This window comes from Myotis brandtii, unplaced genomic scaffold, assembly GCF_000412655.1.
Source record: "Myotis brandtii unplaced genomic scaffold, ASM41265v1 scaffold181, whole genome shotgun sequence".
NCBI classification, from domain to species: Eukaryota; Metazoa; Chordata; class Mammalia; order Chiroptera; family Vespertilionidae; genus Myotis; species Myotis brandtii.
The window spans coordinates 2979661-2997537 of NW_005356712.1; the positions used below are offsets into that span (position 1 = coordinate 2979661).

The following is a 17877-nucleotide window of genomic DNA, read 5'->3' on the forward strand; positions in this document are numbered from 1 at the left end:
ATTGAAATTCCTTTCTCGGGGCCCTCATCTCAGATTTGTTGCCACCCTCTTTCTTTTGGAGAGATCTTCCTTTGTTTCTAATTCAGGAAGCAGAAGAGCTAGATGGAGCCGGTGGTGCAGTGGTCTGAGGGTGGTGGCAGATCTGTGCCTTGGGGACCCTGCCTGTTCCCACCTGCCAGGCCTTCTCCCACCCCGCCTGTATGCCTTTAATGTGGGCCCTGGTTCTCCTGCTGTCGTGTGGTCCCATGGGCAGAGCAGGGAGCGTGAACCAAGAACCCAGGCCACGATGGCAGCGAGCACTCAGGTTTCCTCTGACAACCCTGTCGCCTTGTTCCTGGCAGGGCATGGGCTACCTCCACGCCAAGGGAATCCTGCACAAGGACCTCAAGTCCAAGAACGTCTTCTACGACAATGGCAAAGTGGTGATCACAGACTTTGGGCTCTTCAGCATTTCCGGGGTGCTGCAGGCTGGCAGGTGAGAAGTGGTGGGAGGGCTCAGAGGGGTTCTCGACAGACAACGACCGACCGACCGACCGGGAAGGGGAGTCATCCCAAATGGCTTTAGTGACCTAGATGTGGTGTAGCCTGAGGTCACCTAGCTGAGCAGCCAGGCCGCCCTGTGATGGTGCAGGGCTGACTCCCAGGAGGGCACCGAGCATCTCCAAATCCTGCAAAGCCCTGGCCTTGAGTTTCACTGGAGGACTCTTCCCTCATCCCAGGTACTCACCCGGAAGTGGGAATCACCCAAGAGCCTCCCTCCAAGCTTCCTTATGAATCCATTCATTTTAGTGGAGCAGGACTTCAGTTAAGAGCGAGGGATTTAAAGTCAGACATGCCTGGAGCCCACCGTGGCTTGGCCACTTACTTACTAACTGTGACTTCAGTCAAGTCATGGACGTTTTCTGAACTTCAGTTTCCCGTCTGCAAGGAAAATGATGGATGGGGTTGTGCTTGCCTCCGGGTCCTTGTGCGGATAAAATCAGATACCACATCCAGTCCAGCGCAGTGCCTGGGGCACAGGACACTACAAATAGTAGCTGCTGCTACGTTGTAATTAGTATTAATTTGCATAGACCTCCTCAATATCACACAGGAGAATCATTAACCACCAGTTAAGTAATTAACTCTCAGGCGCCTCTCACCCCTAGAGCGAGGTGACCGTGTGAAAAACAGCTTGATCGCAAGTAAACAACCCATAATTCAGAAGGGCTGCCTGTGTGGCTTTTAATTTGGAAAGTGTGTGCACACACACACACACACACACACACACACACTCCAGACCCAGCGTGTTTTCTCTAACGGAGCCCCACGTATAACGAACGGCTTCCTCCTCAGAGAGGCAGCCTCACAGTTTCTCTCCTTCCTCTTCAGCTTCTTCCCTTTGAGAATAACTGGTGTCTGCGCTGCACCCAGGCCTCTCCCAAGTGAATTTGGTTCACACTCCGTAATACCTTGAGTCTAAGTCCCACCGTCCGAAGTCGGGTGAGACGTGATCTGGCTCTTTCTGTGTGATGCGGAAACGAACAGAAGCTTAAATTTCATTTTTAGATTTTATTCCACCACCCCCCCCCAAGTTCTCGCAGTCTTCAAAACCATCTAGATAGAGCATCTCAGATAAGAAAATAGGCAGAAAATGATCAAATACATCGGCAAGGAGCGAGGTGGAGAGAGGCCTCGAGTCAGAACCCAGAAGCCAGGCGGGCTGGCTCCTGCGGGCTCCTTCCTTCTCTCTGCCTCCCCGGCAGCACTTACTTCGAGGTTTGCTGTGTGGGGACCGGCACACTCCCCCTGTTGCCATCGCCACTGCCCCTCTGTCTTGGATGGCATTCTTACTTTGGGTTCTACCCTCAACCTCATTTCTGAGGCACACTCCCCCGTTGCCATCGCCACTGCCCCTCTTTCTTGGATGGCATTCTTACTTTGGGTTCTACTCTCAACCTCATTTCTGAGTCCTCAAGATAAAAAACACATCCATAGGTAATACCTAAGCGCACTGATTGTGTGGCCCTGGCAGCTGACACAGCCCTGTGCCAGGCATTGTCTCCCTTTCGTCCCTGCACCGGCCATGTGAAAGTATGTGCCCATTTTGTAGGTGGGAAAATAGAGACTCGGGTCTGCTCAAGGTCACAGAGCTAGTAAGCAACAGATGGGTCCTGAAATCCCTGCCAGTGTCTCGATCCCACAAGCAAGAACTCACTGGCCTGCCACCTCAAGCGCTTGCTAATGGATTCGAGTCCTATATTTGCTAGCGGACGATGTGTTCTATCCCATCCGCTGTATAGGGCACAGGAGCAAGTCACGTGTCACTGATGGGGAAAGACTGAATTTGGACCATTTCCTTATTTTATGTAGAAATTTGAACAGTGATTCTCAGCTACGCTCTCCCGGCCCTTCCCCGGGACATTTGTGATGTCTGCAGACATTTTTAGTTGTCACAGCGGGAGAGGAGGTGCTACTGGTGTCGAGTGGGTACAGGCCAGAATGCTGCTCACCATCCTCCAGTGTGTAGAGCAGCCCCACTCAAAGGACTGTCCAGCCCAAACCAGAACTCAGACTCCTGCAGCCTCTCGCCAGGGTTCTCCCTCCCCTAAGCGAGGTCTGCAAGACGACTTCAGGGAGGATATGAACAAACATTTTCCATATTAATTTTAATGTGTACTTAAGAAGTGCTAGTTTCTACTTAAGGTCACGTTAAAAGGTAATCTATTAAAATATACAGGAGTGAAAAAAATCCAATTGTTGTAAATAATAATCTAGCGTAGCACTGTCCAAGGTGGTAGCCACCAGCCACAGGTGGCTATTTTAACTTTAATTCAAATAAGTAAAAAGCTCACTTCTTCAGTTGCATCGGCTGGATGTCAGTTGCTCAGTATTGGAAGCGAAGGGTGAGAAAAGCTGCTCTCTGCTCTCGAAGGTGTTGAGCTAGGGCAGGACTCCCCGCTGTGGGATGTGAACGAATGAGTTCAGGAGGCAATGCCTCAGCCTTGGGGAGCTCAGAAGCCTGCCCTGGAGGAAGCCTCCAGCCCAGCCAGCCTGGGGTTCCCAGCAGGCGCCCCGGAGGCCCCACTGCTGGGGGCTCTGGCCTCACTCCTTTTTGTTTGTTTGTTTGTTAATCCTTATCTGAGGGTATTTTTCCCCATTGATTTTCAGAGAGAGAGGAAGGTGAGGATGGAAGCAGAGAGAGAGAGAGAGAGAGAGAGAATATCAATGTGAGAGAGACACATTGATTGCTTGCCTCCTACACATGCCCGTCTGGGAATGGGGATCACCAGGGATCGAACCTGCAACTGAGATATGTGCCCTTGACTGGGAATCAAACCCATGGCCCTTTGGTGTGCAGCCAATGCTCTAACCACTGAGCAGCATCAGTCAGGGCACAGCCTCACTCCTGATGGTTGGAGATACCCATCCCCTTCTCCCACACCTGCCCACTCTCCCTGTATCAGCTGGCCCTTTCCTAGGAGAGAGGGAAAACTCGCAGGAGGTCGGATTTCCGTCTCAGATGGAGAGTTCTGCACTTGTAAAGGTGTAAAGTGAAGAAGGGAGCCAGCTTCCTGTCTCCTCCAAGGATGGATCCCAAGGAATGCTCATAGGCGCTGCCCAAACATGTCCACGCAGCATTGTTTATGGTGCTGGGAGGGGAGCCACCCAAGTCCCGCCCCCCCCAGGTTGGATGTAAACATTTGAGTGGATACACAGGATGGTGTCATGTGTGCCACTCACACTGGTGTTTCTAGGTTTCTAGAACACAGGGCCTGTCTGGGACCTTGGTCTCACTTTCCCTCCTGCCTGCAGTTTTCCTGTGCAGAGGGCTGGATCCTTTGGGTCATGCCCATCTTAGCTCACATTTTACCTAAAGCCAGCTTCCTCTTATCTTTGACACTTCCCCTTTTTAACCTTTTGTGCAATGCTTACCACCATCTGTGTCTTTCCTGTTTATTTAATTCACTTGTCATCGCCTCTCCCTACCAAAGTTCCGGCTCCAGGAGGGCGGGCCCCGTTGGTCCCGTTCTCCGCTGGGCTCCTGGTGCGAGACAGAGCCTGGTGTCAGTGCATGCTCCATAAATACAGCTGGTCCTCATCAGTCACAGACTCCGTATTTGCAACTCATCTACTCAGATGTATTGGTAACCCCAAATCCGCATTCACGGCCCATGCACAGTCATTCAGGAGCATGCAGGGTGGGGAAGGATTGGAGTCACATGACAGGCCTGTTCCCCACTGAGGCTGAACAAAGGGCCACTCTTCCCTGTTGCTCCAGCGGCCATGGGGAGATGACCAGGGGGAGGAGAGGGGGGTGCCTGCCGTGCAGCGCAAGAAGCCCCAGCCCTGGGGCCAGCTGGCACTGGGCAGTGGGGCAGCCCCGGACAAGCATCAACACTCGGAGCCTCAACTTCCCTTGTGCAAAATAAAGAAACAGGATGGACCAGGACGGGTGGTGTGGGATTTGAGATGATGTATGTGAGAGGTCTGTGCGCACACGAGTGCGGGTATCTGTCTGTACTTCCCAGGAGCACCAATTTTGTATTCGCCGGCACATGTGTGTGAAGACTACAGAGCATGACTCCACAAGGATGAGAATCGGCTGTATTCATGGAATGCAGGGGGGAGGGACGCCTCAGAGGCGAAGGGACCCGGGATGGTTTGGGTGTTACATGTCTCTCTAGACCAGCCCTCCCTGTACCACTCCCACTGGGTCTTAGCCTCAAGTACAAGGTCAGGCAGTGCCCCAACAGGGAGACGCAAGAAAGCCAGCAGAGATGGCACAGGGGCTGGGGTCAGCGCTGGGGGCCTGACCTCCCGGGGCTGCGACACAGGACTCACTCTGTGCTTTGCTTTCCAGGCGGGAGGACAAGCTGCGCATCCAGAACGGCTGGCTGTGCCACCTGGCGCCCGAGATCATCCGCCAGCTGTCCCCCGACACGGAGGAGGACAAGCTGCCCTTCTCCAAGCACTCGGACGTCTTCGCCCTCGGGTAGGCGCCCGCCCCGGCCTTCGAGAGCCTCGGCCCCGCAGAGGCCCGCGTCCCCGGTTTCCTTCGGTGCTTTTGGGAGGGGCGGGGCACCTGTCTGTGGGGGCAAAGTGGCTGGGTTTCTGAGTGAGGTTGGGGGATCTGACTGGGGTGCAGGAAAAAGGGGGGCCCCAGCACATCTTCATGCCTGGTTTCTAACTGGTTATGGACCATGGCAGGCTACCTGGCTCATTCACAACAGTATGTCCAGTTTCAGCACAACCACAGTACTGTGTGCAGAGTGGAAAAGAGAAGGACAGGATTGAGGCTGGTGACCAGTCCAGGCGGAGATGCTGGTGCTGTCCACTGAGTCAGTGCCAGCGGGTGTGGAAACTGGGAATGGAGACGCATTCAGAAATGGGAGCGATGGGGTTTGATGGTGGACGGAATGTGGGTGGCGCCCAGATTTCTACCTTAAGCACCCGGGCAGAGGGAGAGTTACCACCTCACCAAGGTAGAGGGACCCTGGAGGTGGGGCAGGAAGGCAAAGAGGGCCGATTCGTACTCAGTGAGTTTGAGCTGCCAGGGAGCTGGCCAGCGGAGCCAACCAGAAGGCGCAGAATCTGCATCTGGAGCCTGGGAAAGAAGAGTTGAGGATTGTCGGTAAGGAAAGGGTGACCGCCGTCCTGGGAGAGAACCCGATGTCTGTTGTTTTTGTTTTGTTTTTAATTGATTTCAGAGAGGAAGGGAGAGGGAGAGAGGGATAGAAACATCAGTGATGAGAGAGAACCATCGATGGGCTGCCTTCTGCACGCCCTACACTGGGGATCGAGCCTGCAAGCTGGGCATGTGCCCTGAACGGGAATCAAACCGTTACCTCCTGGTTCTTAGGTCGACGCTCCAGCACTGAGGCTCACAGACCGGCTGAATGAGATGTCTTTGGAAGTGGAGGGGGGAAGGGGTGAGGATCCAGGACACTCAGCCCCGAGATGCGGGCCGAGCGCTCTGAGAAGGTGCAGCTGGGAAGGCTTCGTGCTCCCCTCCCTCCAGCGGCCCTGCTAACCCTCACCTGAGCCGTCCCGGTGGTGGCAGGGCTGGGGAGAGAACGCTGGGAAAGCTGCCTGGGAAAGCCGCAGGCCTGCAGATGCGTGTAGATACACTGAGCACCATGGAGAGACGCTAGGCCACCTTCCCCGGAAAAGTGCCCCACCGCACCCCTCTGTAAAACCTGGGAAGCAGTTCCTGGCACATTAGGATGCTCAATGACTGTCACTTGGACCCCTTAGTGGCTGTCATTTTCCCTGATTCGTTTATGCCCCAATCTTTATCTAGTTAGAAACTGTTATCTGAAACCAAATTGCAGTAATTAAGTTGGTATATTTTCATATAAATTTAGCAAAAGAAAGAGGAATGTAATTAACAAAATGTACCGAAGTAAGTAATTACTTTTCCACTGGTGTTTTCATCTTCGGCAACTGTTATTTCTCTTTAAGTGAGTTCTCTTGCAAGTTGGGTGCGAAATAAAGTTTTAAGGAGGCCTTCATTCCTGACACTTGCATTCTGGTTTCCTGCCCATCAGATGCCTCTTGGTGCTTGGGAGCGCCATGCTCACGCATGACTTAGAACAAGGGGACTTTCAGAAGCGTGGTGAGCACTGCGTTAGGGCTCTTATGAACAGGTGTCATGCCCGTTCCCAAGTGACAGGTGAGGAAACAGGCTCTGAGGGGCTCAGTGACTCCCGATGGCAGGCAGGAGCTGGGAGTCAAACAGGGGACAGCCTCGCTCCAGATTTGGTGCTTTGAACCACGGAGTCATTTCACCACTCAAAGCCCTAATTAAAGATCATAAAACCCACTGAGGTGTTGTAAGGAGTAAGTGAGCAAACACCCACAGGGCACCCAGCCCAGCACCCCGCTCCCGCTCCGACAGCCTCCCTTTCTCCTTTCACATGAGCAGCGCCTGCAGCCTGCAGTCTGTCTGTGCTCCTCACCAGCCCTCACCCATCAACTACAGGGGTTGTCCTCCCAGGGAATTCTCTGCCCCGATTGCATGATGGGGCATAGACTTGCCAGTCTAGCACAATGGCCAGTGATGCAATTCTGTAGTCAGATGAACTGGATACAACCTCCTATTTGCTATGTGACTTCAAGTAAGATAACATAACCTTCCTGGGCCTCGGTTTTCTCATCTGTAAAATGGGGCTAATGAGCGTGCCTCCTGTTTTAAAATGGAGCTTTCATTATTATTCAGATATGATGAGGCCAATAGATTAGGGCAATGACTGCCATTGAAAGGATACTTTGTTACAGTTCCCAGAAGGACAGGGCATATGTACTGAGAAGTAAACACTCAATCAGTGTTACTGTTTATTGTGATGATAAAACCACAGAGCACCTTAACTTGAGAACTTCCTGAGCATCTAAAGCAGCGGTTCTCAACCTGTAGGTCGCAACCCCTTTGGGGGTCGAACGACCCTTTCACAGGGGTCGCCTAAGACCATCGGAAAACACATATATAATTACATATTGTTTTTGTGATTAATCACTATGCTTTAATTATGTTCAATTTGTAACAATGAAAATACATCCTGCATATCAGATATTTACATTACGATTCATAACAGTAGCAAAATTACAGTTATGAAGTAGCAACAAAAATAATGTTATGGTTGGGGGTCACCACAACATGAGGAACTGTATTAAAGGGTCGCGGCATGAGGAAGGTTGAGAACCACTGCGAGGTCGGCAGGGAGAAGCGATGCTAAGGGGAAGTGGAACCCTAGAAATAATAGCCCGATCACAGTCCTCTGATTCAAAAGGCTAACGGGGTGCTTTGTGTTCTTTAAGGCAAATTTACACAAATTAGCCTAGATCGGAGGAAAGATCAGCTCCGAGGATGGTTTCAGAGAGTCCCTGAGTTGCGGAGCCTTGTTCTCAGTGAGCTTGTCCATGCTGCCTGTCACTACTCAAGCCAATTAAGCAGAGACAGGGTTGAATCATATGTGAGTGTTTATTCCAGTATTGCCAGAAGTATGGGAGAGCAGCAGGTTAGCCACAAAAATCTGCTCTGCAGCCCACCATAAGCCAGCTGCTTATATAGGCATAAGTACAAAGGAAAGTAGGCAAAAGAGCAGTTTACAGATATGCAAAAGGCTAGGGGTCTTCAAAGGGCTTAGTGATATGCAAGGGCTGGGGTTACATGGGGAAATAGCCAAAGGGAGTGCCAGAATTAACAGGTAAGCAGGCTGGAGGTCTGCAAAGGCCTGCAGGTATGCAAAAGGGGCTGGGGATCTTCAAAGGGCTGGTGATTCTGGTGTCTGTAACAAATCTTTGTTAATCTTCCCATGATGACAGGCAGCTCCAAATGGGGAGGAAGGGCTCCGTCTCCAGGTCAGCTCCTGCCAGGGTGGAATGTGCCTTCTTTAATCAGAATAAAACAATCACGGTTAACAGAGCCTGATTAATAGTTCTTACAATACTACCTGGTTTCCCATCATTCTGTTTCTGCCCCCTTTCAAGCTGAGACCTATCCACACGGAATAGCTCCAACACCCGCATCCCAGGAGCACCCACATGGTCCTCACTGCCCCCCACGCCTCCCAGCATCATTTATCCTGCCCAGCCCGGGCCCTGTCCGTTCCCACGTGCTGCTCACCGGAGCAGACCTTTCTTCAGTCACTACACTGGCATTGTCTGTGAAATACATTGTGATGACAAAATCAGTCCTCCTAGAATCAACCTGGCATCGAATTGCCCTCCACTCAGCATCCCAGATACACAGCCTCCCGCCTCTAACGTGGCAGGTTAGGGCGTCCAGGCTCAGGGAAGTGACGTGACCTGCCCAGCATCATGCAGCCAGTGCGGAGTAGAACCAGAAATTGAACGCAAAGCAGTCTGACTCTCAGACCGTTTCTTTTCTTTCAGTTATTCTACAGGATGATTCACACTTAGAAAAACACAAGTACAAAAGGAAAAATTCCTATCCTATATTATCCTATCACAGAGATAGCCACTGTTAACTCTTCACAGTGTTTCTCTTTATTCTCTTGTCGATATATATATAATGCTTTTTGAAAAAAGAGTAACATTATATCTTAGACATAGGTTTTTTTTTTTCATTTAAAGTGATATATTGAGCATTTTTGTCCTGTCAGCAAAGTTTTCTTGAAATGTGTTAATAATGTAGGATTCTATGTCATTTGATGGGTTTACCATGATACATGCAGCCTGTTCCCTCTACTGAACACTTGCGTCATTCCTGCTTTCTTCAGTGTTACACATCATGTTGTAGAGAACATCCTTGTAAATGACTCTTGTATCCTTAATTATTGCCCTACAGTGGCTCTCTAGAATTACAGGCCAGAGGTCACAGCCACACTCTATTAAATTATTCAGGTTCTAGGTTTTGATTCATGTTAATCAAGGCACCAGAGGCGGTATCCTGGGATAAGCATGACTCTAAGACACCACGAAAGCCTTAAGCACAGCCAGGGAGAGAAACAGCCACCCTGTGAGGAAGAAAGTAGGGGACGTAAGCAGGCTGGAGGTCTGCAAAGGCCTGCAGGTATGCAAAAAGGGCTGGGGATCATCAAAGGGCTGGTGATTCTGGTGTCTGTAACAAATCTTTGTTAATCTTCCCATGATGACAGGCAGCTCCAAATGGGGAGGAAGGGCTCCGTCTCCAGGTCAGCTCCTGCCAGGGTGGAATGTGCCTTCTTTAATCAGAATAAAACAATCACGGTTAACAGAGCCTGATTAATAGTTCTTACAATACTAACTGGTTTCCCATCATTCTCTTTCTGCCCCCTTTCAAGCTGAGACCTATCCACACGGAATAGCTCCAACACCCGCATCCCAGGAGCACCCACATGGTCCTCACTGCCCCCCACGCCTCCCAGCATCATTTATCCTGCCCAGCCCGGGCCCTGTCCATTCCCACGTGCTGCTCACCGGAGCAGACCTTTCTTCAGTCACTACACTGGCATTGTCTGTGAAATACATTGTGATGACAAAATCAGTCCTCCTAGAATCAACCTGGCATCGAATTGCCCTCCACTCAGCATCCCAGATACACAGCCTCCCGCCTCTAACGTGGCAGGTTAGGGCGTCCAGGCTCAGGGAAGTGACGTGACCTGCCCAGCATCATGCAGCCAGTGCGGAGTAGAACCAGAAATTGAACGCAAAGCAGTCTGACTCTCAGACCGTTTCTTTTCTTTCAGTTATTCTACAGGATGATTCACACTTAGAAAAACACAAGTACAAAAGGAAAAATTCCTATCCTATATTATCCTATCACAGAGATAGCCACTGTTAACTCTTCACAGTGTTTCTCTTTATTCTCTTGTCGATATATATATAATGCTTTTTGAAAAAAGAGTAACATTATATCTTAGACATAGGTTTTTTTTTTTCATTTAAAGTGATATATTGAGCATTTTTGTCCTGTCAGCAAAGTTTTCTTGAAATGTGTTAATAATGTAGGATTCTATGTCATTTGATGGGTTTACCATGATACATGCAGCCTGTTCCCTCTACTGAACACTTGCGTCATTCCTGCTTTCTTCAGTGTTACACATCATGTTGTAGAGAACATCCTTGTAAATGACTCTTGTATCCTTAATTATTGCCCTACAGTGGCTCTCTAGAATTACAGGCCAGAGGTCACAGCCACACTCTATTAAATTATTCAGGTTCTAGGTTTTGATTCATGTTAATCAAGGCACCAGAGGCGGTATCCTGGGATAAGCATGACTCTAAGACACCACGAAAGCCTTAAGCACAGCCAGGGAGAGAAACAGCCACCCTGTGAGGAAGAAAGTAGGGGACAGAGTGATCAGCCAGCAGGCTGGCCAGTGGGTGGGTGTGAGTGGGGGGATATGAGTAACATGTCACACCAACACCCCTTTAACAACGTCTGCCAACAGAACAATCTGGTATGAACTTCACGCCAGGGAGTGGCCTTTCAAGACCCAGCCAGCAGAGGCAATCATCTGGCAAATGGGCACAGGCATGAAACCCAACCTCAGCCAGATCGGCGTGGGAAAAGAAATCTCGGTGAGTCGGATGGTGCCAGGTCCTGGGGACAAGAGGAGCAGCAGACACCATTCCGGGCTTTCTTTTTTTTGTGTGTGAAGGTTGCAAGTGCTTTCCCAAAGGGTAACCAAAAAGCATGCCCACAGCCTTGTCCTGTAATGATTTGGAGCTTAGGAGGCAAAACTCTCTGAACCGTGCCTGCAGTTCAGGTTCCTACCATCAGGGACTCAGTAGCACTTGGCCAGGTTTTCCGAGCAGTGGACTGCTGAGTTAAGTAGAACCAGGGATTCCTTCTTTTTCTGTCAATTTAAAAAAGACATTCATTAAAATATCACTGGTAATCTAATTTTAATTGCATCTACATTAAAAAATTTAAGGCATTGTCCAACTCAGAACAAGATATAAAGAAACAGAGAAGCCTGAGTATCTATATATATAAAAGGCTAATATGCTAAGTCTCCGACTGTCTGACCAGTTGCTATGGTGCACACTGACCACCAGGGGGCAGACGCTCAACACAGTGACTTGGCAGCGGCAGTTCTCGGGTGACGCACCCCAAAACCAGAGAGAAGGGAACCTGATTCCCCGTGGGGCCTCGTGATTCCACCTTCGGCCGTGGGTTATGTTGTTGCTGGGGCACTGTCGCCCCGAATCTGGTTTACTGCACACTTGCATTTGCATTCCACAACACTATTATGGAGGAACTTTGCAGAGTGCAACTTTGCAGGCCGTCTCGCAACTCTGGGACCCCTTGGGGGATGTCAGGCCAGGCTGAGGGACCCCGCTCACTCTGCAGACTCCAGGGAGGGAGGGGGGGGGGTGCCGCTCACATGCCCCTCCCTCCCTCACCTGTCACTTGGGAACGGGCATGACACCTGTTCATAAGAGCCCCAACAGGGACATGCCCTGTTGATGGCTCCAGGGCATGTCCGGCTCATCTTGCCCAGTCCCGCCCCACCTGCTACCTTCTAAATAATTTCCTTTCAATGTGCATGAATCCATGTGCCAGGTCACTAGTATATTAATAGTCGTCCTCTAAAACATAGCACGAAGAATTCCCCTCTTTTTTTTTTAATCTTCACCGAGAATATTTTTTCCATTGATTTAAAGAGAGTGGAAGTGTGTGGGGGGGGGGGGGGGGGAGAGAGAGAGAGAGAGACTGATGTGAGAGAGCCACATCAATTGGTTGCCGCCCACATGCCCCTGACCAGGGCCGGGAGCCTGCAATCGAGGTATGTGCCCTCAACTGAAATCGAACCCAGACCCTTCAGTCCGCAGGCCAACACTCTATTCACTGAGCCAGACCAGCTAGGGCAAATTCCCTTCTTTTGATCAGAGACAGATGAGTCAGGGAGGGGGTCATTATCTGGAATGCTTTTAAGGACTGCCTGCCTCTTAAGTTTCCTTTCTCAGGTGAAAATATTACTATTAGTAATTTTCCTCTCTATAACTTTGAAGGGCACTATAGTATTGGGATGTGGATTCCTTTTCTCCCTCCCCATTAAGAAAAATGTTCACAAACTCATTGAGAAGTATTTTATTGATCTTAGTGTATTTCAGGCCTTCTAGAATAGGGCTAACCTAGTCTGCCATATGGCCTAGAAAGTAGGTGAGTAGAAGGATAGGTGGATGGGTGGATGGATGAATGGGTTGGTGGATGGATGGATGGATGATGGATAGATCATGGATAGGTGATTGGATGGATGGATGGATGGATGGATGGATAGATGGATGGGTGGATGGATGGATGGATGATGGATAGATGATGGATGGGTGGATGGATGGATAGATGATGGATGGACGGATGATGGATGGGTGGGTGGATGGATGGATGATGGATGGGTGATTGGATGGATGGGTGGATGGGTGATGGATGGGTGGCTGGATGGATGGATAGATGATAGATGGGTGTATGAATGATAGATGGATAGATGATGGATGAATAGCTGGATGCATGGATGGATCTTTGGATGGATGGATGGATGGATAGATGGATGGATGGATGGATGGATTATAAATTCATGAATTTAGATGGGTACATGTATGATGGATGGATGGATGGATGGATGGATGATGGGTGGATAGATGAACGAATGGATGGATGATGGGTGGATGATGATTGAAGAATATGCAAGTGGGATAAATGGATATACAAATGGACAGATCCAATGAGGTTCTAAAGAGCAATATAGACATCATTTTTGTTAAATCATCACATATTGGTTTCTTTTAGGACATCCTTCTCTTCTGCTGGGCCTTTGAACAGGAGGAGAGACCCACCTTCACCAAGCTCATGGACATGCTGGAGAAACTGCCAAAACGAAACCGCCGCCTGTCTCACCCCGGGCATTTCTGGAAGTCGGCAGAGTAGGTGTTCTCCCTCAGCCCTCTCCCCGCTGCCCGTGTCCTCTGGCCTTGGTCACCTGTTGCTCCCTTCCCCAACTCCTCTGCCAGCCTTCTCCTTCCCATGCACCACCTCCCTCCCCCAGCCACCGTTCGTCCCTACCAGGTTTCTGTTCAGGGGAGTCTGCTCTGGGATTTGGGCCCTAGCACTGCTGTGTGGCTACCATGCCACCTCATTGCCTAATTCTCCCTGATGAAGGCTGATGCCCAGTGGGTGGAGCATCCCGTGGCAAGGTGGTCCCCTGAACCCACCAAGCCCCACGTGTCAGCTATTCGGCGGACCCCTCCACAAGGCCTAGCTTTCAGGAAATCTTCCCTCAAACCAGCAGCCTGTCCCCATCAAGGCAACTCTGAGCTCCCAGCATTCTCTGTTGCACAAAGACAGGTGGGGAAGGTTCTCCCTCCTTCCTGCCACAAGCGTCTCTGCCTTCCTCACTAGGAGGTGCCGGGCTGCTCCCTCCCCCTTATTCCTGGCTGGAGCCCAGTGGCCCTGAGACAATACGTGTGTCTCTCCGGGGGCCTCCCTCAGTGGAGTGGTCAGTGCCAGAGTCCTTCCCTAAGCAGCCGGGGCAGCAGGGGCTTGTAATCTGCAAACGGGACCCACCAAGAGGTTGTAGCTGCAGCTGGCGTGTTCCAAGGGCGTCCGGCTAACTCAAAACTCACCTCTCGGTCTCAGTTCGCCCCTCTGGTGGTCACACCCGAGGAGCTGTGGTTTCTAGAATCTCGTATGTCTCAGCACATGGTGGGTTGGAGGAAGGCAAGCCCGTGTTCCAGAGACGTGCACCTCACATTTAACGTGCGTTCAGATCACCTAGGGCAGTGGTAGGCAAACTGCGGCTCAGCAAACCGCGGCTCGCGAGCCACACGCGGCTCTTTGGCCCCGCCCGCACGTGGTATTTTATGGAAGAGCCACACTGAAGGGGCCAAAGAGCCGCATGTGGCTCACGAGCCGCGGTTTGCCGACCACGGAGGTCCTAGGGAATTCTTATTCTGCAGGTCTGGGTGGGGCCCAAGATCTTGTATTTCCAACAAGCTCCGAGGTGATGCTGGGCGGCCGGTCCATGGGTCACCCTCTGAGTAGTGGGGCCTGGACCTCTGCTGTCCAATACCAGCCACTCGCCATGTGTGGCCACTGAGCACTCGGAGTGGGGAGTGGAACGGAGATGGACTATAGGTGTGAAGTAGGAGAAAGAAGAGACTGCAGTATAATTTGTTACATTACATGGACAGTATTGGCTACATATTGAAATTATAATGTTTTAGAGCTACTTAAATTAAGTAAAATATATCATTAAGATTAATTTTACATTTTAACTTTAAAAATATGATTAGAAAATTTACAATGACAGAGATGACTTCATTTTGAACAGCGTGCTGAGATATAGTTCACATAGCATATAATTCTCCCATTTCAAACGTACAGCTCGGTGGGTCGGTGTGTAAGTATTTGTCCGTGTTCCTGCTTCCATTTCTTTTGGGTTGCACTGTATGTCCATCGCATGGCACTAGTCTAGATCATCATCACAACCACCAGCACAGTACCTGTCATCTGGGTATCACTTACTAAACATGTGTGGCCGGTGCTATGTCAGGATTCTATCTGCATTACCTCACTGAATCCTAAGAGCCCCTCCCCTCAGGAGGTAGGTGCTAGTACTGTCACTGTTTACTTACGAGAAAACCAAAGCACACAGAGGTTAAGTGCCTTCCCAACGATCGCACAGCTAGTAAGGAACAGAGCAAGTATTAGAACCCAGGCTGGTTTAGACCCTAAATCCATGATGTTGACCCCTCTGCCAGCTTCTAGGCAAATATTACCTGTGCACCTTCTGGGTCTCTTTCCAGAACCATCCTGGGAGATTGGGTACATACTTCTACCCCTGATGGCCTAGATCAGGGGTCCTCAAACTTTTTAAACAAGGGGCCAGTTCACTGTCCCTCAGACCGTTGGAGGGCCGGACTATAGTTTTAAAAAAAACTATGAACAAATTCCTATGCACACTGCACATATCTTATTTTGAAGTAAAAAAACAAAACAGGAACAAATACAATATTTGTATTTGCATGTGGCCCGCGGGCCGTAGTTTGAGGACCCCTGGCCTAGATTCTGTCTCAGCAATAGTCAGCAAAGCCTCTCCTCATCGCAGGAGTCTTCCCGTAGCTCCAGCCCTTGCCAACCATTTCGGCAGCTCCACACGCATGCAGGCTGGTACTCCAGCCCACAGGGCCTCCCCCGAGCCCACACGCTGGGCGACCATCCTTACTTAGTCCAGAGGCTATGTGCTCCAGTGGGAAGAGTTCTGGGTTAAAATCCTGACCCTGCTGCTTCCTCGCTGTGCACCCTTGGGCAAAACACTTAACCTCTCTGAACCTCAGTTTTCTCATCTGTTAAAAGGGTATGATGTACCTATCTTGCAGGCTAGTCTCAGATTTAAATGAGATCAAGTATTGTGGCACTTGGCACAGAGTCTGGCACATAGTAGGACCTCAATAAGGAGAAGTCCCTTCCACCTTCTCTTGCAGAGGATGGGAACAGCTCATCTCAAACTACCTGGCCTTGGAGAGGGTGCTAGGTCACAAAAGACAGCATCGTCAAATCCGTGTGACATTTTGCCACTCTCTCCCTTCTCTAGGCTGTGACCTTTGGACAAAGGGATGGAGCTCAGCGGCCTCAGCTCCCGAGCCACCTCTCCTCCCCTGCTCTGTCCTCTGCCAGCCTAGGAGGCCAGAGGCTCGCCGTCAGAGGGGACCACCCAGCCGGCCTGGGAGCACTGCACAACTCAGCTCGGTGGCTTCCCTGTACCCCAGACCTGTGTCCTTTTGCTCGGGAAGAGTTGGGGACCCCTGAGCTGGGACTCAACAGGACCAGCCAGGGAGACACGGAATTGATGCACAAGGTGCGGGGCAGGTTAGGGAGGAGGGATGCAAACTGAGTGTGGAGTCCCCAGGCCGTGGAGACCAGGGCAGGAGGCCCAGGGAGCAGGCTCGCAGGACCCATGTGCGTGGACATGTGTGTACATGTGTGCGCGATGCCATCTGTGCTCGATTCCCCTTGACGAGCCAGAGCCAGGCGGCTCTGCATCCCAGTGTGTCCTGGGCTGTCCTGGGCTCTGCGCAGTGGGTCCCGGCTGAGCCCTCAGGGAACACGGGCAGGCGTGCAGGGCTGAGCCAGCTTAGCGGGGGCTACGGGCCGACCTGAGCAGAGGGACAAGCTGTCTCTTTGTCAACATCTGGTCTCAGAGGCCCCAACCCAAGCCTGTTTGGTTTGTGGCACCTCCCACACAGCTCCCAAATGCAGCCAGACAGTCTCGCATGCCACCCGGGTTCTGGGTCTCGCTGGGTCAGTTCTCAGACCTCCCACTCCTGTTCTTCGAGCACCACCCTGTTGCCCCACCCTGCCCCTCTTCTTCTGAAAGCACAGTGGCTCCCTAGCGAGGATGACTTCTCGGGGCTCCTTTCAGCTCACCTTCATCCATGACACCCCTGAAGCCCAGGCCCTGAGAACTGGGGCCCTGGGAGGGGCTTCTAGAACATTGTTTCCCTTCCCTCTGCTTCGGCACTTACACCAGCTAAGGTTGTCGACCACAAGGACAGATGCGGGTTCCTGGGATGCATGTGTGTGGGGTTTTAGGGGGTGCACACAGCATCCTGCTTGCAAAGGATTTCCCCTCCCCTTCACCCCTAAAAAGTGCCATTGGGAGGCGAGGAGGGAGGCTGTTTCCAGCAGTTCTGCGTTCTCAACTCCAGCCCGTGCTGAGCCCCAGTGGCCTCCCCGTTACAGGGGGTTCTGTTTGCTCAGGGCCCTGCATTGTCTCTCACCTTCATGCCTGCCTGGCCGGTGACCTGCAGGGAGCAGGTCGTGCTCAGAAAGTGGTGGGAGCCTCTGTCTTATGTTCCTCCTTCTTTCTTTATTTTTCTGGTGTCTTTTTTTTTTTTTAGAGAGAGAGAAAGAGAGAGGAGGGGAGAGAGATCGAAATGTCAGCGAGAGAGAAACATCAATGAGATGTCTTACGTTCCTTCCATTCCATACCTTGTGAGGGTAGGCCTTACATTCCCAAAGCTCTGGACCCCACTCGTCTGATCTGGCATTAAAGGGAGCTCTGTCCCCAGCGGGGCAGCAGCAGGCAGCATGCCCAGGAGTGGGGCGTGGCCTCACTGAACGCCCCACGCACTGCCCAGCTTGCTTTTCTTCTGGTCACTACCTTCCCCAGACATCTCCCTCCAGAGAGGGAGCCCGACTTCAAAACCCCACCTGGGCTAGACTCGGCCTCCAACCAGGGCGAGGGTCTTCCCACCTTGGGCGACCCTCAGACCTGCTCGAGCTCTGGGTGCCATGCCTGCTTCCAAACTGGGAAAGTGATGAGACTAGAACTGTTTCCCAAGGCCCAGGCGAGGGAGCCCCTGTGTCTCCAGAGAACCTTTCCATGTGCCTGCCCAGCACTGGCACCTGCAGGGCCCAGAGGCGAAGGCCCAGTGGGCCCTTCTAAGTGG

At 51.3% G+C, this 17877-nt stretch overlaps 1 protein-coding gene across 4 annotated transcripts in view; it reads left to right on the top strand.

Moving 5' to 3' along the window:
* Positions 1–17327, top strand: part of KSR2 (kinase suppressor of ras 2) — a 265061-nt gene extending 247734 nt beyond the window's left edge. For 3 of the 4 annotated variants that reach the window (XM_005863784.2, XM_005863785.2, XM_014537695.1), the window contains 5 exons: positions 342–475; positions 4844–4975; positions 10875–11004; positions 13217–13350; positions 16020–17327. In XM_005863784.2, the coding sequence (XP_005863846.1) occupies positions 342–475; positions 4844–4975; positions 10875–11004; positions 13217–13350; positions 16020–16026 (537 nt within the window). In that variant the 3' untranslated portion in view covers positions 16027–17327. Of the gene's footprint in view, positions 1–341; positions 476–4843; positions 4976–10874; positions 11005–13216; positions 13355–16019 lie in introns of those variants that run through there. The other variant, XM_014537696.1, reaches the window with a different exon arrangement.
* The last annotated feature ends 550 nt before the right edge of the window (positions 17328–17877 follow it).